Here is a 24,429-nt window from a genome sequence, read left to right as displayed (position 1 = left end):
AACGCTCAATCGAGTACCTTTTATTTTTTTTATTCAAATTTCTCTCACATTACATGAATGATAGGTTTTACAAATTGAATGAATCATTATACATATATCATCTTATATCTATCATACATGAAGTGAGAATCTACTAAGATTTCCTATTATAATTTTGTGACTACCCCATGAAGCTAATTTTAGCTTATATTTAATAATAATAATGATAATATTTATTCATGCATGTACGTTCACATTCAATGTTTCGCATTTGTCAGTTTATTCATTTATTGTATAAAATACTATAATCATAATACAATTATGACATTGGAGGAAAAACTAGGCTGAGCCTGTACTATTTCTTTTACAATAAAAAATTATACAATTTGTCAGGTCATCAAAATGTCCGTGAATATTTGGAGTCAAAAATAAAGATGACATCATCTTAACTATTATAATTCCACTAGGTTCATTTCTCACATGTATATGAGAAAAACTCCATCGAACTGTAAAAACATCTCTCTTTTAGCCAATTCCTCAGTAGTCTCTTGAATGTTCTGCTATTTGAAGTATCCAGAATTTCCACAGTTCAAGATCCTTCGACTGACATGCTCTGGCTTAGCTTCAAAAAATCTTTTTCGATGAGGTTGGAGTCTCAGCATATTCCTTGCCCGTGTGTTGTAGTCATATACAGTAGCGCCTGTAGTCCACTAGTCCACTCGTCCTTGCGGGAAAATTCATACAATGCAGATGCAATGCAAATTCATGGATATACAGACATGGCAACGGTTCTTAGCTTCCTGAATAACTCTCTTCATGGGGTTCTTGGTGGCTTCCTGAACATCATTCTCAGTAGCCGTTTTTGCACTCTGAAGGCCATCAATAAAGCGGGTGCCGCACCCAGAATATCAAGCCATACGTTAGAGCTGGCTGGAAATATCCATAGTACGCTATTCGAACTATTCTCTGGTTCACCTCCCTTATCAATCTTGATATTGCAAACCCTGCTGTATTGAGCCCTTTTTACCACCTGATCAATCTGATTGTTCCACTTCAGTCAACATTGAATCCCAACAATCCACATTCTTCCACTGGCATTATACTTGTTGAATCCACAGCAAAATTGAAATTATTGGGTGTGTCCGAATGGCCAATATTGAAGCTCATATAGGATGTTTTCTTTACGTTGATTGTCAACTCATTAGCCTCATACCACTCCTTCATGCACTTGTTTACTTCTTCTCCTTCAATTTGTAATCCTTCTAATGTATCACCTGTCAGTAGAAAATTAGCATCGTCAGCAAATCATACGCTGTTTACGGTTGAGGGTAAATTTCCAGGCAAGTCATTAATATACAGTGACAACAATATTCGACCAAGTATAGTTCCTTGTGGCACTCCTTTCTTTTCTGTTCTAGTTATTTAAAACTCAGCCCTATTGTCCTGAATATTCATTCAGAGTGTCCCACGAAAGGTGTAACAGCCGATAGCAATGAAAATTCAGATTCCACATTAAAATTTGCAATAAAAATGTCCAATGAAATTTTATTATATCGATCTTAGCTTTCGAGCGATCAAACAGTTTGAAATTTGGTCTTGAACTCAACGAATGTACTTTGTCAATTTTTAGCGCTTATAAAAAGTTCGAAAACGTGAAACAAAGGAGAAGATTATATGAATATTGGAAATTTCTTCCTCTTTCCAACCATGTCCTTGGAATTAGATTTTGACTCATAGTTTTCTAGAAAAATCTTTATATAAAATGGAAAAGTGAGGTCGATATGAGACATTTTATTTAGAAACTATGGTCTTCAGCTGTTACAACTTTCTTGGGTAACACTGTATGTTGAGCATAATATATCAATTTTAGGTTTGAATTAAGTATTTTTATGGTATTTTGTTTTGAAAATTGTACGATTTTATTGAACAAATGAAGAGTTTGACGATTTGGGTTGACGATTGTACAGGTGGGTCAAGTGGTGCACAGAGTGGTTGCCCAGGACCCGGACGAGAGCCCGTGCTGCGATACACCCTGGACGCGGACAGCTGCGAGGCTCGCAGCGAGGAGGGCACACTCGTCAAAGCGGCTGAGTTCGACTTTGTCGCCGCATTCGAGCTCAATCCGCTCGACGGACGGCTTAAGGTCTGTTCTCATATTTTCACTTTGCTAAAAAAAGTTATCAAGTCTCACTCCCAGTTGTACTTACGTGCAACTGCCAGCTCATATTAGACTGCTCGACAGTTATCGCCGGTTCAGTGCGGCTGTTGTGGAGTGGATCAGGGGGGAGGGGAGGGCTTCGCTAGGCGGTTTTGTACTGTATTCTTTAGAGATGTGAATGTGTGCGTGTGTGTGTGTGTGTGTGTGTGTGTGTGTGTGTGTGTGTGTGTGTGTGTGTGTGTGTGTGTGTGTGTGTGTGTGTGTTGGTGAGAGAGAGAGAGAGAGAGTGTGTGTGTGTGAGAGAGAGAGAGAGAGTGTGTGTGTGTGGTGTATGTGTGAGTGGATATTTGAGGGGCCTAGATGCAAAAGTCTCCACTTTTCTAAATTTTTGGGAAACCGCAAAAAACTGTTTCCTAATGATAAAATAAGGATATTGTTGCAAGTTTTTTTCTCAAGCAAAGCTTGAAACCATACCAACTACTTGCACACAACTTCAATAAGTTGTTGAATTAAATAAAACAGGAATTCAACTTCAAAATACACAAAGTGTGAGTTTGCAGCAAAATTTGGTTAAATGTGAATTTTGAAGCAAACGCACATGGAGAATGTAAGTTTTGTACCAAAATAGATGGGATACAACTAGAACCAAGAAATTAAATCTCAAGTGATTTGTGATAACATTCTTACCAGGAGGAATAACCATGGAAAAATAAACAAGAGTATTTTCATACATGTTTACATAGTAAAAAAACTGTCCATAGCAGTAGAAACTAATAAGCTTGAAATATTATTAGTAATTTCTGTTCGACATCAACATTGCTGTAATTTATTTCTGGAAAAGGCTCTCAAGGCTCTTCTTCATCCTCATGAAAAATATAGTAATATTTCCCTTGGTTCTAGTTGTTTTTCTAGGCAGCCGTATGTAAGATTTCAATTTAGAAACATATTCAAAACTATGCTAAAACACTTAAAGGCTTAAGCTTACAAATTCTTACCTTGCTTTTTTTGCAGCATTTCGCTTACACTTATCAAGAGATATTTTCTTCTTTCTAGTCAGTCCAGTAGAAATCTTGACTTGTTCTTCCATTGAATTTCTTACTACTTGGATATTGAACTAATTCAAAATAATAATATAACAAATTAAAGTGGACGATCAAAACAAATTAATCTAACCAACAAAAGTGCAGACCGAAACAGAGCACTGAGAGCAATGAACTGAGCACACCCATGATGCTTTGCAACCTTCAGATGCCCTGTGATTGGCTTAACTGGAGAGTGTGAGTCTTGCTGCAAACATCGACTGGTAAATGTGATACAAACACAATACACAATACGAACACAGCCATATAAATAACTCATTTCTCAAAAAATGGAGAATGTGACTTTTGCATCTAGGCCCCTCATTTGTGTAATTATGATATTTATCCACTATGAAGATTTCTTGCTTTTTGTTTTCTGTTTCTTTTTCATTCATTTGATTTATAATTTAGGTATTAATTTAGTTGCTTTATTGGAATTGTAATTGATATTTTGGCTTCATTGTGAAATGTTGTATGATTAAGGTATATTTTTATTTATATTTTTTTCATGTTACCAATAACATCGTGGGTTAAGTGGAAGAGGGGGCTCTTGTTGCCTAAACTTCGCCCACATCACTTTTTGTAATGTTGTAAAGTGAAAATGAAAGACAATTATCTATCTATCTATCTACGTTTAAATATGAAGATTAACGCCGATTAACAAAACGACCTTCAACGTGTTAAAGTTGACCGACCTTTGTGCAACTGGGGGTAGGTTTTTATGAAATGAAATGAAATAGATTTTATTCATCCAAAAACCAGTACAATAACAGGAAAATATGTTTCTTATCATCGAAACATAGAAATGTACAGTAATAATGATGTAACAAAATGATAAGGCTCTTTTATAAGAATGAATAAAACAAAAAACGCCCCGTGGCCTAGCCTGTGTGGGGTGAAATTTATATGAATGTTTTAATTTTATGTGTTCAATGTATATGACTATTGTGAATGTATTCTGTTGTATAGCCTTTAACAAATAATAAAATGAGTTGCATTGAATTGAAGGTGGTGCGGCTGCTGGACAGAGAGCGTGTGGAGACCATCAGGCTGGCGATCCGGGTCGAGGATCTGGGGTCGACTACCGGTGTGCAGACCGATACCGGTAAGAATCAAGAATTTATCTGTCATAATATTTTACGAAATATATCGACATCGTTAAGCGTCTTCATGGCTCACAGGTCTCACTCTCTTTGTAGTCAAATAATGTCATAAGTAATGAAATTAATGGAAATTGATGTGATATAGCAATTGTTGTAATACTTCTTAGTAAAATACATACAATACTAGTACAAATGTTCTTCTAGACTCGACTAGTTTTGCCTGTTCACGCCATTATCAAGTGTCAAACATAACAAACTTCACTCAGTTAAATTCAGTGCGTCAAGCCATTGGATGTAATCTGGTGTTGCTTGATGCACCTCGTCAAGGTTTTCATTAAATTCTAAAATAGGGCATTCTATGAAATGATTCATTGTCTGTGTCTCAGCGCCACATTCACATTCAGCAGAACCAACAAATGATGTGATTGATAACGTTGTTTTTAAATAGAATAGGGTACTAGTAATTATATGTACTATTTACTTGAATATGTAATTGCTTGTAAAGTGTTTTTGCTTTGGAAATAAAGGATTGAATTGAATTGAACTTTGAAGTTGCCGTATCGAAATAAATGACTAATAAGTAAATAATAATTTTCATAGAGTCGCTATTGATATTGTAAAACTGGTCCATACTGAATAAAGACACGGATTTTGTTAATTTTATGTGTATTGTTTGTAGGACCAAGGTTTCTTGGCTACACAGGGTCATATCACCAGGGTCATACGCGTATCGAAAATTGACAAAATCAAAATGTTCTTATTTAACTTACCCAATTATTGAAAGAAACCCCACATTGTCAAAAAGGTCAGAGCTGGCGAAGAGCACTTTCAGAAAGTGTCATGAATCTGAGAAAAGATTAGATTTTCACTGGAATCGTCAAGGATTTTTGTAGGAGATACTTTGTTTCGTTGGAAGTTTTTGAGCTACTGTATTTTTAACGTTCAAAGTTCGAACAAGAAAAAATTATAAAGAGGGAAGCATTCGACGGCCAAAGGTATTGTGCTGTGTGATAGACTGCCTATCTTTGCGTGTAAAGCTGGCCACTGACGAGCGTTCCAACAAGCCAAATGGCACGGTAGCGTGCCATTGGAACGACGTGAATGGTGAATCGCGCTCGTATTTTGGTGGAGCGACGAGGCTCGATGGAATTCCAACCGGTTGAAAATCCATCGCGCCACGCCAAACCTACGTCACTCCAACTCCTCGTGAATGGGGAATCTCGATGGCATGCTGGAACGACGGAACGACCGTGAATGTGGAAACCTGTTGGTTGTCCCGTCTCAGTGCGTGTCAGACCGTTGACTTGGAAGGATAGATTGCTGTTTTGATTGTTGTTTTGTTCTTGTGTTGTTGTGTTGTCATGAGTTCGAACCGGGATTTTGTAATCTCTGTGATCGAGATGTACTCATGGGGAGTAATGCACTGTCTCATGACTATCTTTCTTTGTAATCATCGGTGTTACCAAACGAAGTAAATGGTTGTAGGTATCTTCATCCATACGCAAATAATTCTTCCAGTCCGAAGGTTCGACACTAAAATCTTGAAATAAATTCAGATGCGTGTGATTCCGCCTATTCGAAAATAAACGTTTCACCCATTTCCGTTTGGGTTTTTTTTCTTTTTACGTACAAACACACAGCTGTTGAAATCAGGAGAAGTTCCTCGTCCATACTTGATCACAAACCATCAAATACTGGAGTGATGGAATGGAGTGCTCGTGAATTGACCCACAAAATATTTACGGATTTGGATCGTTCTAGCTGGAGTGACATCGCGCCGCGCCACGTCGTTTGGAACGCTCGTCAGTGGCCAGCTTAAGGATCTCTTTGTTCCTCTTCTTTCAACTTTTATTAACATATATTTAAAAAGATATAATACTTGGAATACTGTGTATTGCAAATTAAGGTTTGAAGCAGTTTTGGGCAAATGCCTGTTATTTTACCTGGATTGTATTTTTTGCATATGAATAAATGATATGTTTGTGGAATCGCTCCACAACTGACAAAACAAATTAAAATCTGTTTCAACAAATGAAAATTTATTTTTCATTCGACTGTTTTCTGTTTTGTTTACAGCCGTCTTAACAATTGTAATTGAAGATGAGAATGACAACAATCCTCAGTTCCGCAAACCATTCTACCGACGCTCCATCACCGAGAACAGCCAGAATGGTATCACCATTGTCAACATTGTAGCTGATGACGCCGATAAGAATCGAACCATCTCGTACTCACTTGAAGGTGAATAAATTTTATTGATCTCAACATTAGAATAGATGTTATTTTCCTCGGAATTAGTTTGATCAAGATTAGTGAAATAATCATTATGCTCATTTGATTGGATTACTTGTTTTGCTTACAAGAAAAATTATTCAATGTAATATATATATTATTTTTTAGTGAAATAAGCATAAAATAATAAGAATGATGCTAACAGAATTTGGGTAAGCTAAAAATGAAGACATATATAGGCTACAATTGGATGAATCAACTTGTGTTCATAAGAAATTATATGTGATTAAGATAACCCTACTTTGGAGAACTTAATGAAATAGATTTATGAAGAAAAGAGTATTTGGGCTAGCACTAGCACCTGTTTTCTGTTTATTTTCAATGTAGTAATTTTCTTGACTAATAATGAATATTAATATGAAAAATAATCTTGCTGGTGGATTTTTGGATGATGTAGAATTTGCTTTAAAGACTGTGATTGAATGGATGAATTTTTAGTGATAAATAATGTATATCAATTAGCAAGTTTATTATTAAAAATATTTCTTGACCTAATAATGAATATTAATATGAAACATAATTTTGCTGGTTGATTTTTGGGAGATGTAGATTATGTTTTAAATAAAGACTGCGATTGAATGGATGAATTTTTGGTGATAAAAAATGTTTATCAATTAGCAAGTTTATTATTCAGAAAATGTATATATTATCACATTCGGTTGTATCATGTTAGGTTTCTTGAGTTTTTTATTGTATGTTTTGGCAAATAAACTAAATTTGTATTACATCTCTTTTCAGTGTCAGGAGGTTACGAAAATGTGATACAACTGTAGTTCACGTTTAAATAATTGAGGATTGAAGAATAATAACGTAGTATGTTTTTAACTATTACGGCTTCTTATATCGCAAAAATAGGGTTTCGTTGGCAAGTTCGTGAAGATGAAAACAGATTCAAATATTATGATTCTATGGTATCTCAGGATATCCGAACCACTTGAAGTGTTTAGTTGAAACCCTGTTATAATGAGTAGTGTGCGGGTCGCGACTGGGCCGTGTATTGATCATCACAGATCTTGTCCTGCAAAGGCATGCTTTATGATGACGATAGTGTTAATAATGATAATATTCGAATGGCTTCTATTGGAGGGGAGTCCCTGATGGAAGTTTCACCTCACCTGAATATATCAAAATATTCCAAAATTAGATTGTAGTATCGTTGAAAATAGTAAAAAAAACAGATTATTACTTGCAGTTTGTCATGGATAGTGAAATATATATGAATATATCATTCAAGCCGTCAATGGGCCTCACGACTACACCCATCCGATAACACGGGAGTGACCTGGTCATAAAATGTTCTAGTTCAGTTGATAGTTTGTTTGTTGTGTATTGTAGGCCCTCAATCGATGACAGACCTGGTGCACCTGGACAGGGAGACGGGTGAGATGGTGGTGGCCAGCCGCATAGACCACGAACAGGTGGCCTGGCTCAACATGACTGTGCGTGCCACCGACTCAGGCGTTCCCTCCCGCTCCTCCTTCGTCGACGTCTTCATTCAGGTGCTCGACGAAAACGACAACAATCCGTACTTTGTCGGAGAGACCACCAATATCACCATTCGCGAGGATACACCTATCGGTGAGTGGCCGAAAACATGCTAATGTCATTAAAAATGAGGAAAGAACATATTTATTTCAATATTTGAATATATATGAAAAAATATATGATTCTACTACTTACTGTTCTAGCCCACTAAAGCAACGTGTTCATCTACTAAAAATATTAGCCATAACATTAGCCTAACATTTAACAGTAACATAACATAACAATATAGCATAACAACCAAAGACCTTAAAGAGATATAGACCCACGATGCCAATGCCTACTAAATGATAGCTCTTACTTGAATTTGAAGGCCGCCATTGGGGTATTTTAGCACGAGATATTATATATGTATATATTTGTAATATTATAGATTAAAAAGGCATTGGTATGTAATAATCTTATAGGTTGCCCCCTCAATGGCCGATTTCAATTCCAAGTACGACGCTAGCGCTGCATGTGAAGTCTATGCATCTTTAAGGTCTTTGATAACAACATAACATAACAACATAACAACATAACATAACAACATAACATAACAACATAACATAACAACATAACATAACAACATAACATAACAACATAACATAACAACATAACATAACAACATAACATAACAACATAACATAACTACATAACATGACAACATAAGGTAACAACGTAACTGAACATAACATTAATGCCATTTTAACAGAAATTTTATTGGACTTCAAAAATGTATTTCTTCTTAGGCCGGTTGCAGACGAACCACTATCGCATGTGGGATGTGGGACCAACATACCACAGAACAATGCAACTAACGCAGAGAGACTTTCACACTACATTTGAGAAAACGCTCATTAGTGCGATTGTGGTACAGAAGCTAGTGGAAGCGTGGTGCTCAAACCAGTGATACCACAATCGCAAGGAAAATAATCGCTACCACAGAGCGCAACGCCATGTGGAAGTATCAGTGTCACTGTCATGCCTGCCAATGCATTCCATATTCGCTGCGTTTGTGGTACCACAGAAGGAAAATAGTACCTTCCACAACCAACATGTGATAGTGGTTCGTCTGCGACCGGCCTTATTGGTGAATTACCCAATACTCTACGGACTAAAAATAATGACATTTGATTTTTGACGTGTGTGCAGAATGATTTGATTTATAATGCATTTCATTCTTTGATTGAATGTAACAAGTTTAATTTTTCGGTTCTATAGACGTTTCCAATATTGATACAATTTTTTTATTCCAGGCACTGAAATAGGAAGAATTGAAGCCATGGATGCGGACTCTGGTGACTATGGCAAAATAACATATCTTCTGGATCGTATTTCATCTCTGGTAAGTCTTTTGAAAATTACTGAAGCTCAATCACTGTCTTGATTCATTCAGAGTTACTATAGAGCCATAAAATGTACTACTACTTTTTGATCAGTCGTACCTCTGTATTATAGATTGGGAATAGGTGAAGATCACACAGTCTTAAAGTGTTCACCATTTTTTTGCTTCATTGAACAAATGCAAACAAACAAAATTCCATTCATACATTTATTGATTCAAGATACACAATTATTCATTAAAATAATTAGGGGAGGACCAACAGGAACAGCTCAAAACTGTTCCTACCCGGAATTTTTATCCATATACGTCAAACAAAGGTTATGTCTTTTCACTTTATAAAATTTGTGTCCAATTTACTGAGTAAAGTCTTTACAAACAATAAATTGTTTATTTGTTGATGTGTAAGAGAAAAAATTGCTCAGAGTTACTAGCTCGTGCCAACTTGTGGCCTCTTGAACAAATGCAATCTAGCTAATGTTTTAATGCAATACTATTTTATTGTTCTCATACCACGTGATCGATGCACCATTTTTTTCACTTGTAATTGCAACATTCCCCTTTAATTATCTGATCAAGGTCAATCCGATGGAACCTCCAATATGAGTTATCAAGAATAATTATTTTATTACTCTTGATTTAGTTCTAGGTTCAATTAATTCAATTCACGGACTTGTTCCATATTGATGGAGTAATTTTCAATGGAATATTGTGAAATGTACACTTTCTGAAAAGTATAGTCAATTTGAATTCAATCTGGAATTATTGTGGTCTTTGTTACTGAAATATTTTATTTTGCAGGGTAAGTTCCAAATCAATCCAGAAACGGGAGTGCTGAACATATCAGATCGCCTGAACAGAGAGGAGCAGAGTGCCTACATGTTGGTCATTGAGGCCTGGGACAACTATCAGTTCGGATATGCTAGTGGCGAGAGTCGCAACGCTTTCAAGCAGATTGTGTAAGTATTCTCATTTTAAATGATCTCTTTCAATAAATGTATCACTTTATTCAGAGATTTTGTAGAATTTCTCCATGATGAAATAACGCTTTCAAGCAGATTGTGTAAGCATTCACTTTTATTTATTTCTTTATTGAATGAATCAAACAAACACAATACTCAGAATATAAAAAACAGGCTACGCCCAAAACTTCTTCTATTTCTTAATTTTGTCTCAAATAGTCCAAAGAATTTATTTCCATATACCGGTACATTTATACAACACCTCATCTTCAATTATATTTTTTGATAAAAAGTATTCAACTGTATTCAGATGTTTAGTGGAATGTTTCCATGATAAATTAAAACCACAGTATGTTGTCTGTTCTACTAGTAATGTCTTATTATCACAAAACTTTGTTTTTCGATGGTCCAGACATCATCTTCAGTTGGGCTTTGACTGGGTTTTGTGAAAATAACTTATTACCAGTAGAAAATGCGCTTTATTGTTGAAAAGACAAATATAAATTGTTTGTGTTCTCATTATGGAAAAATACCATATCACCCACAACCAAAAGGCAAATATAATAACAATTTTTTTTTTATTTCAATAGGCTCTATGGAAAACTATTTAATTGAACTATAGTGAGGTCCACTACCACCTTATAATGGCAGAGGAGAAAGATAGGAGAACAGCGTTGCCGATTCTCTGCCTTGTCATTGCCTTCTTTTTAGGATAGCTGGTACCAGTATATTTTGATTTCGGCTCTAGAAGAGTTGAAACTAGTAGTTTTGCAATAAAATGAAGAGTACTTGATAATTGTCTTTGTGTTTTATCCTCCGATGTATTATTTATTGTTAAATGTTGGTTTTGCAGAGTGAACGTATTGGACGTGAATGACGAGGCGCCGGTGCTGGATCGCTTGCCTGAGCAGTGCGTGACCGTGACTGAGTTCCACGATCCCAGTGACGTCATTACGCAGCTCAAGGCCACAGATGCTGACGACCCCAACACACCCAACAGCTGGGTGCAGTTCTCCTTCATCGCTGGCAATGATGATGGTAAAACACATGTCTCAACAAGACACATAATAATATGTAATATATTATATTGCTCAGTTACTTCGATATGTGGTAATCCGCCTCAAGTCTAGGTACCTTGGCTAAAGATAGCATTAGCTATTTTTTGTTTATGGTAATAGCTTGGAGTAAGGAAAGTATATGGCACTGTACTGTAGAATAGTAGTTCCATACGAAAAAAACATTAGATGATGATGATGGTAAGTCACATCTTTCAACCTATATTATCTTGCTCTGTAACTTTCAGTGACTCTGATACTGATATGTGGTAATCCGCCTTAAGTCTAGCTACCTTGGCTAAAGATAGCATTAACTATTTTTTGTTTATGGTAATAGCTTGGAGTAAGGAAAGTATATGGCACTGTCCTGTAGAATAGTAGTTCCATACGAAAACACATTAGATGATGATGATGGTGAATAAGAATAAGAATAAGAATATTTTATTGCCGTTAAACAAACTTAATTGCAATAGGCTACGTCAAAATACAGTCAGTTTTTTAAAAATACTATGTATACATATAATTAAATATTCTTAATAATACAATAAATAATATAATACTACTATAATAATACCTATAATGAAATACAGTCTAATTCTTTAGAGATTATTATTTTTGAATTGTATTTGTGTCAGATACTAGGTATTCATTTATATTATAAAAAGGGTGGTTCTTTAACCATCTTTTTAAAACATGTTTAAAAGATTTTTCCGGCAGATTCCGCACCCATAGTGAGTCACATCTTTCAACCTATATTATCTTGCTCTGTAACTTTCAGTGACTCTGATACTGATATGTGGTAATCAGCCTCAAGTTTAGGTACCTTGGCTAAATATAGCATATGCTATTTTGTCTCTATGGTAATAGCAAGGAATAAGGAAAATATATGGAACTGTCATGTAGAATAGTAGTTGCAAACGAAAATACATTAATGTATCTCTTATTGATGTCATGAAGAGAATGAAAATTCTTCCACACTTCGCTAATACACGCTCTCAGTTCCAATCCCAGCTATAAGTTGTTACCCGGCGCACTCTCTTTCAAAATTGTTTTAAAGATGTGGAGAGGATAATATCTTAGAGAAAAGATAGCATAATTATGCTATATTTCCTCTATGATAACATCAAGTGGCAGAGCATTCCACTCACGGAAGCTGTAACATAATGAAGCTCTGAATATTGCCGTTCGTATCTGGAGAAAGAAATCGTGTATCCGAGTTTCTCTTTGATGAATCAAATCAAATCTTTATTTGTCCCAAAAACATAATTACAATGGCAAAAATGGTTATAAATGAAAAAAGTAAAGTACAATATAAAATGAAAAATAAAAATACCAATAATAGGGTTATACATAACTATATTAAAAACGTGAAGTCCCTGCAAGGTTCGAGGAACCTGAGCGCAGAGGCCGAGTGTTCAATGCTTAACAGTACAAGAAAATAATAATGGGATATTATTAAGAAATAGGGAACAGAAAAAGTGAGTGAGGAAGGGAAGAGAAAGAGCAGAGTGAAGGCATAGGGGGCATGAATCGCTGTAAAGGTGGCCACTTACGCCAGGACATGTGTTAAACATGTATGTACACATATGCTTGTTATGCATGTTGTGTTATAATCCAGAAATACCAGTGTACACCATTATACAGTGATCACATTTTTTGTGTCTGTTGTCAGGTTTATTCCAGATCAAGCCGGTGGACAACTGGTCAGCGCATGTGTTGAGCACCGGTCCTCTGAAGAAGCGCTACGGCAATTACAGTTTAGTGGTGCGCGCGCAGGACCTCGGGATGCCGCCAAACTCGGTGGTCGCCAATCTGCACATCTGTGTCACAGATTTCAACGACAACGCGCCTCGCTTCCTCAGTCCGCCGCACAATATCACCATACGCGTCGCTGAGGTAGGTTCACGATCTTATATAGCCAGTAAAAATGAATGGACGCTTCCTTTTCCACCGCCTTCTAGTACGAGAATCATTTTTCTTCAACCTCCGATCACATAATATCATAAGACACAGACAAGTGGTAGGGGGCGACTTCCAAAGAACTGAACAGCTTGTCATCCTTATCAAAGGCCCTATGATCGGTGTGGCCAGATCGTCAATTGTTGTCGAATTAAAGACCCACAAACATGGCCGTGTCACTTGACTCTCCCGCCAGGTGCTATAGTGAGGTCCACGTTATAATGACAGTATTTGATCAACTTTGGTTTTGCTATCCTTGTCTATCATTCGACAAAGCCGGTGGTACTATCCTTTTCTAGGTTCACAACGATGACAATTATGCTTTTGACAGTGTAGAAATATAATTAATTAATGCAGAGAATCAGCATCGCTTTTCTTCTATCTTTATCCACTGCCATTATAAGGTGGACCACACTATAGTTGCTTTATTCGGTTTATCAAGCGAAAGGCAATAGTTTAGCATGAATCCAACAATGAATTATTCAAGTTTAAGCAGGAAACGTTACGAGTGATGAGGTTGTGTGTGAATGGTCTTGACAAATTGTAGACGTCGGTTGAAATGACTTTCGGAATCGTTATGATGCATTAAAATTCGGACTCTTGCTGGTGCAACAAAACAGCTTCTCCAGCAAATCAAATTGATGATTTCGATAAACCACAATACAAATATGACTTATCCATTTTGAACGCATACTTGAATGAGCGAATGTGAGTTCTTACTGATAACTACAGGCTTGAGTCGTAGTCCGTTTGTGGGTTTAAATGTTCAACGACTGCTTTCGATTGCTTTCATCAATCCACTTGAATTTTTCATCACATATTCTTTGAACCATCGAGCTCAATGGCTATCGAAATTGACTCACTGCTTTATTTCGAGGATATAACAGGATAACAAGAAACAATTGTAATCATTTATCATTACAAATCAAAAATCTACTGTCAGTTGAATTATTAATTATTGCATGCAATGATCCAACTTTAATTACTTTCAGCGAGAACATCTAACAGAATATCAGCGACATTTTAAGAAGCCAGTTCTCTGGCCCGGGGGGCTCACTTTCTGAATTACGAAGCGCTACATCCCAGCGTGGACTTTGTTCTCCTCGACAATTCGCTCTCTAACATGCATGCCTCTTCCAATTCCTCACTCTTGAGCATGTCAAGTACTTTTCTACATCCTGCAGCAAGCATGTTCTAAGGCGGCCTCTTTTTCTTGTTCCTTCCATTCTTAAAAAAAAAACTGCCTCTGCATTCTGTTCTCCTCCATTCTCTGCATGACCTAGACTTGATATATCGCACGATATCCCTTCCTTGTAAAATGGTGTTCACTTCATAATTGGTGGTGGGGGGGGGCTCACTAGTATCTGTTAATTTCAAATTCAGTACTTGATAACACTAACCAGTTTTGTTGTGAATACTAATAACTATATCATATAATATATATTTTTCAAATAAATATTATAATCATGAAATTCACTAAATTCATACAACTCACTATCATTAAATCAATTTATCTTGATTCAATTTGGTATTGCAGAATGAGACAATTGGAACGCCAGTGATAACAGTTGAAGCAGTTGACGACGACATAGGACCGAACGGAGCTGTCAGATACAGACTGCGTCAGGACAACACCGGAGACTGGAGAACGTTCAACATCGACCAGGACTCTGGTCTCATTACACTCAAGCAGCCATTAGACAGAGAACGACAGAAAATATATCAGGTAAACCTCCAACCAAACGTTGAAAAACGTTGAAAACACGTGATACCTCAACGTTGAAACAGTTCAAATTATAATGTTAACATAAAGGTTGAAGTAAAGTTGGAAAGACGTTGAAAAGTGATTGAAATTATAAGGTTGAAAAATTCTACCTCCAACGGTTATTCAAACGTAAAAATGAAATTTCAACGTTGAAAAGCATTTTGTGCTACCTTACAACAGTTCCTCACGTTGTATGAATTGGAATAGGAACAGTTATTTTTTTAAGACCTGACTGTATCTTGAAATTGAAATATATTGGATAGAAAATGTCAATTTAGTATGAGTGATTTACTCTAATGTTAATCTATCTGTCATTCCTCTTTACAATCCAAAAACCCTCTGTAATCGATTATATCCGCTATATTCTCCACTGTATTCTTGAATTCCATCCATAATTCCATTTGATAAACTTTCTAAAAAATGATAAATATCTCTTCAAATGGGTTTTTGGATAACTGAACTTTTTATTATCTTAAAATTAGAAACCTTGACTAAGTATAAGCATAAGAAGATGTCTCATGGTTTAGGGCACTGTCAGTTTATATTATCTTTTCTCAATGGTATAATATTATGATCTCATTACAATTAAACATTTTCTTCTTGTACAGATTCGAGTGGAAGCTTACGACCATGGAGTACCAACGCCATTGTCATCCGACCTTGATCTCACAATATACGTCAAGAATATCAACGACTACCAACCGCAGTTCGTTATTGAAGAATATACTGTCAATTTCACTGGTGAGCTCTCTTTCATTCAACCTAATAATATAAAAAAATCTGGTGTGGTACACTCACACAACTTTCCTTGCTCATATATATTCGAAACTACGATCAGACTTTTTTATATGTGTATATTTATAATTGTTTTCAGAGTACTTTTTCCTTTGTGTAAATTGTGAAATTCAATGATTTTTTTAGTCGTCATTTTTTAAAGTCGTCAAACCAGCTGTTCTACAGATGAAATATCTCGACTATGTGTTCTTTTATGAACTGCTCTACCTACCTACTCATGCACGAGAAGGAGGTTACAAAGTCCATTTCTCAAGGATGGGGTGGACCCCCCATTAGTTTCCCAGAAGGAGACTCATGCCGTTAATAGAGCTGATAAATAACTATACAGAGTATGAATTTGAAAAAATCGGTCAAGTTATTTTGAAAAAAATCGTGAAAAACATGGTTTTTTAGTAATATCCGCCATTTTTCTCAAGAATATTACGGAGCTCCTGCAATTTTCCAAGGAAAAACTCATGTCATTTGATAGGACTTATGAATAGCTACCCATGGCTTGAATTTGAAGAAAATCGTTAGAGCCGTTTTCGAGAAAACCGTGAAAACCTGGTTTTTGGTCATTATCCGCCATTTTTCTCAAGAATATTACGGAACTCATGGAATTTTCCCAGAAATGAGACTCATGCCAGGATAGTGCTTATGAATATCTATCCATGGTATGAATTTGAAGTAAATCGTTAGAGCAGTTTCGAGAAAATGGTGAAAAACATGGATTTTAGTCATTATCCGCCATTTTTCTCAAGAATATTACGGAGCTCCTGAAATTTTCCCAGAAATGAAACTTATGCCAGTTGATAGGGCTTAAAATAGCTATCCATGGTATAAATTTGAAGAAAATCGTTGGAGCCGTTTTCGAGAAAACCGTGAAAAAAATGGTTTTTTAGTCATTTTCCGCCATTTTTCTCAAGAATATTACGGAGCTCCTGAAATTTTCCCAGAAATGAGACTTATGCTAGTTGATAGGGCTTATAAATAGCTATCCATGATATAAATTTGAAGAAAATCGTTAGAGCCATTTTCGAGGAAAAACGTGAAAAACATGGTTTTTTAGTAATTATCCGCCATTTTTCCGCCATCTTGAATTGAATTTTATTGAATTTCTTATTGTCGGGTCCTCATGGTATAGGGACCTTAAGTTTAAAATTTCAAGTCGATCGGTTAATTAGGAATGGAGCTATCGTGTTCACAGACATACACACACACACATACACACATACACACACACAGACCAATACCCAAAAATCATGTTTTTGGACTCAGGGGACCTTGAAACGTATAGAAAACTTGAAATTGGGGTACCTTAATTTTTTTTGGAAAGCAATACTTTCCTTACCTATGGTAGTAGGGCAAGGAAAGTAATAAGTACAGATTCTGCTTAAATGAATAAGGTACATGACACCAAATCCCACCACCTTCCACTAAGATTGCTTTTTAATAGACCATTCTTTATAATTGGAATGAAATTAAAATCATCAGTATCCTTCTATATTTTATTAAATAACTAGCAGCCTGTGGTACTTTAGAAGTTGTTTAATTCTGAATGATCGAATAAATAGATTATTAAATAGCTAGCAGGTAACTCGTGCTCCGCAATTCTCTAATTAAGAACTTAATTAAGAACTAAGACAAACTGAAAACTTGACGTAACGAGATCTTGAAGAATTAAAAATAGGCATATAACCATCATCGATAAATCAATGCAGAACGTTAGGAACGACTCCAAGAATGCGTCGTTCGAGAAGAAGGGCATTTTATAGCTGTAATTTTCAAAAACTAACTTGACTAACGTTTCCGTTAATAAACTTCCATTGTAGCTACACGTTTTGCACTTTATTTCAATCCAGTACCTTCAAAATTTACTAGTATTTTAAACTCGGGAAGATCCACCCAATCCATTTGCGCCACTCTGTAGTATTAGCCCTTTAGAGAAAAAGTGAACATTTTGTATAAATTTGAATAATTTGCATATCCGGTTTGTTCGAAAAATGTTTCAATAACTTCAGAAGATTATCTCAAGAATGTGGCTTTCTCAAAAGTCTGTTCAACTTCCAATTCTTGGTTCTGTTGTGTTAGAGCATGTACTTCCGGGCACTGAGAGACGTCAGCTGGCGGAGACGATTGACAGGGATGAAGTGGATGACCTCGATGACCCTCCAACTCCAGTCTGCTACTTCATTGTGGCTGGCAACGAGGATGGATTCTTCGGAATTGAGCCTCTCATACATCAGATCACAGTAAGTGTCGTGATTAGATTATCTAAATTATATTGTTATGGTTCTTATATATTATATTTGAACTATAATTATATTAAGTAAACAGTGCGTATTGATTTGGTTACGAGTTTTTGTTAATGAATGAAAATCTATACTATGCATAAAGGAAGGAATTGGATTATACATGCACGGGATACGAAGTGCATGTTGGACGCACCACGTCTGAACCACTGAACTGATCAACTTGAAATTTTGTATAACGATTATTAATTTACCGTGGATGTTTATAGTCATATTTTTCATTTTTATTGATTAATTAATTTCAATTTGTAATGTTTGAAACAATTTTTTTCAATTTGTGATACAAAGTTTACGTAGGATAAAAGCTCAAACAAGTAGTTTTTCTATTTTTCATACTTTTAATATCAGCATAGAACTATAAAACTAAATTCAATCGATTTGTGCATTTAACATACCATTGCGGAGCACATGTAATACCTGCTCGTAAGTAAATAAAATACGGTATTCAGAAAATGAAAGTATTTTGAAAATTCTTGTAAATTAAATTCAAACTTTTGAAGATGTTACTGTTTATAAAATTTGGGAGATGAGCATTTTGACCAATTAATTTTTTCAATACAATAGAAAATTCGGGAGATGGACAGATTTGGGCTTATATTGTAGTCCTCTCCCAACCATCCGCCAATTCTTCGCCAATTTGTTTATATACAAACAATATTATATCATAGTAGTCTCAAATTTAAATTCATCTTGTAGTTCAATATTCTCAAATTCATACTTATTTTTATATTTATTAAAAGTGTGCTATATTGTTAGCTATTTATATGCGTATAACTTACTTTACTTTACTAATTTTTTGGTTGGCAAAATAAGCTCGGTTGCCCATCATGATGCGATTGCATATTTCGTAACTGGTTTTATAATCATTGGTCAGTGTTACACCTAAGTATTTGAATTCACCGACGCCTTCCACTTCACAATCATCTGATATTTTTATGTTGTTTACTTGTCTTCTTCGCTCATTCGTTGACATTTTCATGTACTTGGTCTTCTCCACATTTATTTCTAAAATTTGGCTTCGTACTTCACTTTGCAAAAGAGCTCTTTTAGATTATTTTGATTTCTGTATATCAGAACTACATCGTCTGCATAGGCGGCTAGTACTTGAGATGTTCCATTCACAATTGCTCCTTTCAGACCCAGCCTCTGAATTACCGTTTCAAGGACTAGATTGAAGAGTGTGGCTGAGAGAGCGTCTCCTTGTCTGACTCCGGCAGTAACTCTAGAAGTTTGACTTTTGACAATATATACTGGCTTATATGCGTATAAGCCAGTATATATTGTAATCTGCATAAATAAAGAACTCAATCAATCTATATATCTCGAATTATTTAAAAATTGTATATAATTCGTGCTCATTCAAATGAATTGATCGAATTTCCCATTCGCATCGAACAGGCATTGAAGGAGCTGGACAGGGAGGTGCAAGAACGACATGAGTTGATAGTGAAGGCGAGCGAAGACTGCGCCACGACTCCACCCACCAACAACAGCTGGTTCGAGCTGCGAGATGAGACTCTGCTCAAGTTGATTGTCAACGTCAACGATATCAACGACAATCCGCCGTTGTTCGTTAAAAATGTGTTCACAGGAGGTGTGACAACTGAGGCTGATTTTGGCACTGAGTTCATGCACGTCAAGGTAATTGTATTTGAATTGCTGAAACCTCTAACTTGTCCATACTAACTAGTGGGTTGATTGGATGAGTAATAAGAAACTCGAGTACCGAACTCGTGGGAATTTAAATCAAAATTGAATTTATTATTATTATTAAACGAAAATCTAAATTAAATGCTGTAATTCACCCCGTAAATTTCTGCTACTGCAAAAATTGATAACAGGGTAAACAGTCAGATGGCTGAATCGAACCCAGTACCTCCTAATTGCTGGTCAGGAATTCTTACCCTTACACCAAACTGACAATCTCTGGATAGCAGCGCTCATTTTATACGAAGCCATAGCGGTCAGCCAGTCTATAGAAAATTGAATTTATTCTTCTTCGTTAATATGCATGCAGTGTACAAAAAATATAAATAAAAAATAGATATATAATTACCCTTTTTAAAATTGTTTACTCACAACATGTTCCGGCTATATGATACCATTATCAAGTGATTGGAAAATATATAAAAATAAATTATAAATTGGGAATTAATTTATATTCAAGAGTAGCCCATACGGGAAAAAATAAAATAGTACAAATAGTGTGAAAAAGACTTCTCACGTGGGCTAATGCCTGTGGTTAATTATATTCTCACTGTTGAGTACGAATCCAGCTTAACGGTATTTCGTCAAAATTGGCTTCAAAGCCTTTGCTTCAATCATTTATTTATTACTCTTATTGCCTCAAGTTTGCACACAATGTTTGTAATGTTTTAAAGTACTACACTACGTCCATCAACGCTATCGTCAAGTTGCTGGCCATGTGGCTTGCCAAGTCGCTGGCCAAGCTAGTATGCCAGCCTTGGTCTTGCCATCCATACTGCAATGTTACCATTTGTGGATGCTCGGCTGGACACTCGTTTTCACTCAACAAAAATCGGAGCGATGGAAAGTGAAGACCAGTGAAGGCAAGCAGCCATCCACACTCTATGGTATGAATTGGGCGATAGTGTGGATGAGGCATTAAATTAGTGCATTCTTAATCTATCTATCTACTGTATATGCATATTTACTATGTATAATCACAGAGGAAAGAAGCACTGGTATGCTTATTCCGTGGTATAATGTATATCTGTATATCAATAGTGAAGATATCGAGGGTAGTAATCAACAGTTGATCATGATCGAATTACTAGTGAAGATATCGAGGGTAATCGATAGTTGATCATGATCGACATTAACTGGTTATCTCTATAACTTGCATAGGGGTGTGATCACATTGAATGTGTGTATCTGCAAGTGCTCTTCAGATCTTGCATGTGCCAAAAAAATGAAATATGCCATAGAACACGTTGTGACTTGCATGTAGCTGCTCACACTGATCGCAACCAGCAGTGCAAGCGTTCAGTGTATGTTTTCTATAGCTCTTTCCAGATTTTTTTCTCATCTGCACGCTTGGTAATGCATAAACAAGCTTGCACTTGCATATATACGCATTCAATGTGAATATACCCTTAGCTTAATGTTGGTTCAATAAATTACTTCGTCACTTATTAACTTCGTGATTAATTAATAAACCCCACGAGCATGCCAGAAATAGCGGGTAAAGTTTCATAATTATTGCATGAATATAGTTTCAGTTTGTGTAAACAATTGATTTTCAATGAGGCTTGTTTTGGCATAAAGCTGTAAGCCTCTATATGTTGTTGTAATTTTTCTATTGATGTAAATAAAATATAACTGAAAATGTGACACTTTCGATATCACGGGGGAATTGTGATTTGTTGTGCCATGTGAATCATTCGTGTTCCATGTTGTATGTTCAGGCAGTGGACGCGGACACGGGCGAGAACGCGGTGATCAACTACTACATGCTGGGAGAGACGCAGATGACCCTGAGCGAGGGCATGGATGGCATCCAGCAGCCGCCCTTCCTCGTTGACCAGGGCACGGGGGCCATCCACCTCAACTTCGACCCCAAAGGGCATGAAGGGATACTTCGACTTATGGTCAGTCACATTCAATGAAACTACTTAATCATGGTCGATTGAATAAAAACTAGAATATAGTGGCTAGAAACTAGCCGTTAGTTCTAGCTAGTGTTGAAATTCAGTTGAATAATTATGTGCTATTTCTAGGTAGATGCAATTGGGAGTAATCACATTTCCCGGAATTTCTGAGCAAATACTAGATTTAGCAGCTCTCACTACGTCAAATATCGGGGTCCGAGCTTCGCTCTGGAGTACAAAAGCATAAAAATGTATAACGAAAGAAGAAATTATAATATATTCATAGTTTTCATACAGAAAGTTCTGTATCATATCAGAAATGTTCATACAGAAATCTAATCACAGTGAATTGAGATTAATTCCCATAGGAATGCAAAATTTCCCTCACAAAGGCCCGGTTGCACAAAAGCCGATTAAATTTTAATACTGATTAATTTCACGTGTTCAAATCAGAGAAGACAATTTCAAAAAGATGGTTCTACTGGAATCAATCAGGATTAAAAATAACCGGCTTTTTGCAACCGGCACTAAGTACCTGATTGAATGATTACAAAAGTTCAACAGCTGTCATAATTTTGACACAGTCCCACACACATGAACTCGCTCATTCACTTCCATCATCAACAGACGATGAAATAATTATTATTATCATCTGTTTTTCCAAGGATGAATAATAAATGATCCTTTCAATGTCCTTCAGCGAGTTTTCCCAGGGATGAGACCTAGTGCAATCGAATGTTTATATTATAAACCTACTATGTTCTGAATTTCGTTAGAATCGTTAGAGCCGTTTATGAGATCCGGTGAAATACAAACATATTGAACATCTAAACAGAAATTTCTCGTTTAATAGTATAGGATTTTTATCCACACGTATTAAACACAAGATTTTATTTTTTCTAGCTCCATCTACAATTTCTATATAAAGACACAGTTTCTTCATAGCCTACAGTACTGTAGTACCTGGGCCTAGTTAGTACAAGCATCTTTATTCAACCGAGTCGAAAATAACTTGAAATTAGCAGTTGCTAGCTTTTATTTACCGACCCATTGTCAATACATTGGTATAGTTTACTAAAAATTGACAACCCAAAACAAGAATCTAACATTGTTTTAACAAACATTGTTTTAAGTCGTTTCCATTTAATATTTAGGTATAAGGATATTTACCACAATATCACCTCCACTATAGTGAGGTCCACATGGCAGTGGAGAAAGATAGAAGAACAGCGTTGCCGATCCTCAGCCTTGATACTGCTTGTATAGAAGATAGCTAATACCGGTATATCTGATTTAAATATTAAGGCCCGGAGGCTCAAAAGCCTGTTAAATTTTAACCATGATTAAATTCCACGAGAGGGCATCAGTAAAGTTTTTTGTTCCTGAAAAAGATAACAGACTTTTGTGCAACCGGGGGTAACTTTTCATTGTTAAATGTTAACTTTTGACTGTTCATTGGGGGTCACTGTTCATGTCAATCATTAAAATTATCAATCATATTTATTCGCCAAGAAAATATGTTTTTAATGATTGAATAATGAATTTTCATAATTTATTGAGATTGAATATTTTGTAAATTAATTATATTTCTATATGGTTAAAAAAAGGTCTGGCAACGTATAGGACCTAGAAAAGGATAGCGTAATCTGCTTTGTCAAATGATAGACAAGGATAGTAACACAAACATTAATAAAATACTGCCATTATAACGTGGACCTCACTGAAATGGTGCACACGTGTTGTAAACGGCCAATCACTATCTGGTCCTATATTTTGTCAGAATTGACATTATTTCATTGTAATTAAGCTGGTTTTCTATTTACAGGTGATGGCGAACGACAGTGGTGGTCTTTACGACATGGCGCGAGTATTCATTTACCTGCTCCGTGAAGATCAGAGAGTTCGATTTGTATTACGTCAGCATCCCACCGAGATCAGAGAAAAGATCGATCATTTCAGAGAGTAAGTTCATTCATTAAAAACCCTTGTTGAAATTTTCTTGTAATAATGTACTTTGTCAACCCAAAAATTTGTCCGGAATACACAGATTTATTTATTTAATTTTATGACAAAATATATTATTTCAAAAGTATACGTTTTTTCATGAAATTCTCTTGTTACAATGTTCTTTGTCAACACCCGATAATTTTTCTAGTATATGTGGAATATATTATTCAATTTTCATTACAAAATCATTCTAAAAGTAGTACAGTTTTTCGTTTACCGAAACCGACTAACCGCGACCTAATAACGAGGAAGAATACTATTCATCCTTATGATAATTTATAAATGCGTAAATCTTATTCTGAAAATCCTTGAACAATCTTATAAAAACCAAAGGAATTCTTTCAAGGTCCTTGGCCACGGTTGCATAAAGTGAGACCATAGAGAAAAGATAGCATAAGAAGATATCCCTTGGTATAGGACGTTTCAAATTTGAAGCCGATTTTTTGTTAACTAAAGCAGATTACTGTCGACTACTGTCTATTATTACTGTTTTGGGCCGGGTGAGAG

The 24,429-nt window shown here is 35.9% G+C and overlaps 1 protein-coding gene across 1 annotated transcript in view; it reads left to right on the top strand.

The window, feature by feature from the left end:
* The window catches only part of LOC120355666 (cadherin-23-like), a gene marked incomplete at its 5' end in the record, with an annotated part of 28,721 nt that extends 6,788 nt beyond the window's left edge, over positions 1-21,933 (top strand). Inside the window, 14 exon segments of the mRNA XM_039444288.1 lie at positions 1,947-1,995; positions 1,998-2,122; positions 4,225-4,321; positions 6,396-6,560; positions 7,947-8,189; positions 9,392-9,480; positions 10,279-10,436; positions 11,293-11,477; positions 13,167-13,390; positions 14,991-15,179; positions 15,827-15,959; positions 18,084-18,244; positions 19,703-19,945; positions 21,733-21,933. Coding sequence (XP_039300222.1) covers positions 1,947-1,995; positions 1,998-2,122; positions 4,225-4,321; positions 6,396-6,560; positions 7,947-8,189; positions 9,392-9,480; positions 10,279-10,436; positions 11,293-11,477; positions 13,167-13,390; positions 14,991-15,179; positions 15,827-15,959; positions 18,084-18,244; positions 19,703-19,945; positions 21,733-21,933 — 2,262 coding nt within the window.
* Positions 21,934-24,429: the final 2,496 nt, after the last annotated feature.

Source organism: Nilaparvata lugens, unplaced genomic scaffold, assembly GCF_014356525.2.
Source record: "Nilaparvata lugens isolate BPH unplaced genomic scaffold, ASM1435652v1 scaffold4101, whole genome shotgun sequence".
NCBI classification, from domain to species: Eukaryota; Metazoa; Arthropoda; class Insecta; order Hemiptera; family Delphacidae; genus Nilaparvata; species Nilaparvata lugens.
This window is presented reverse-complemented; position numbering and strand designations above follow the sequence as displayed.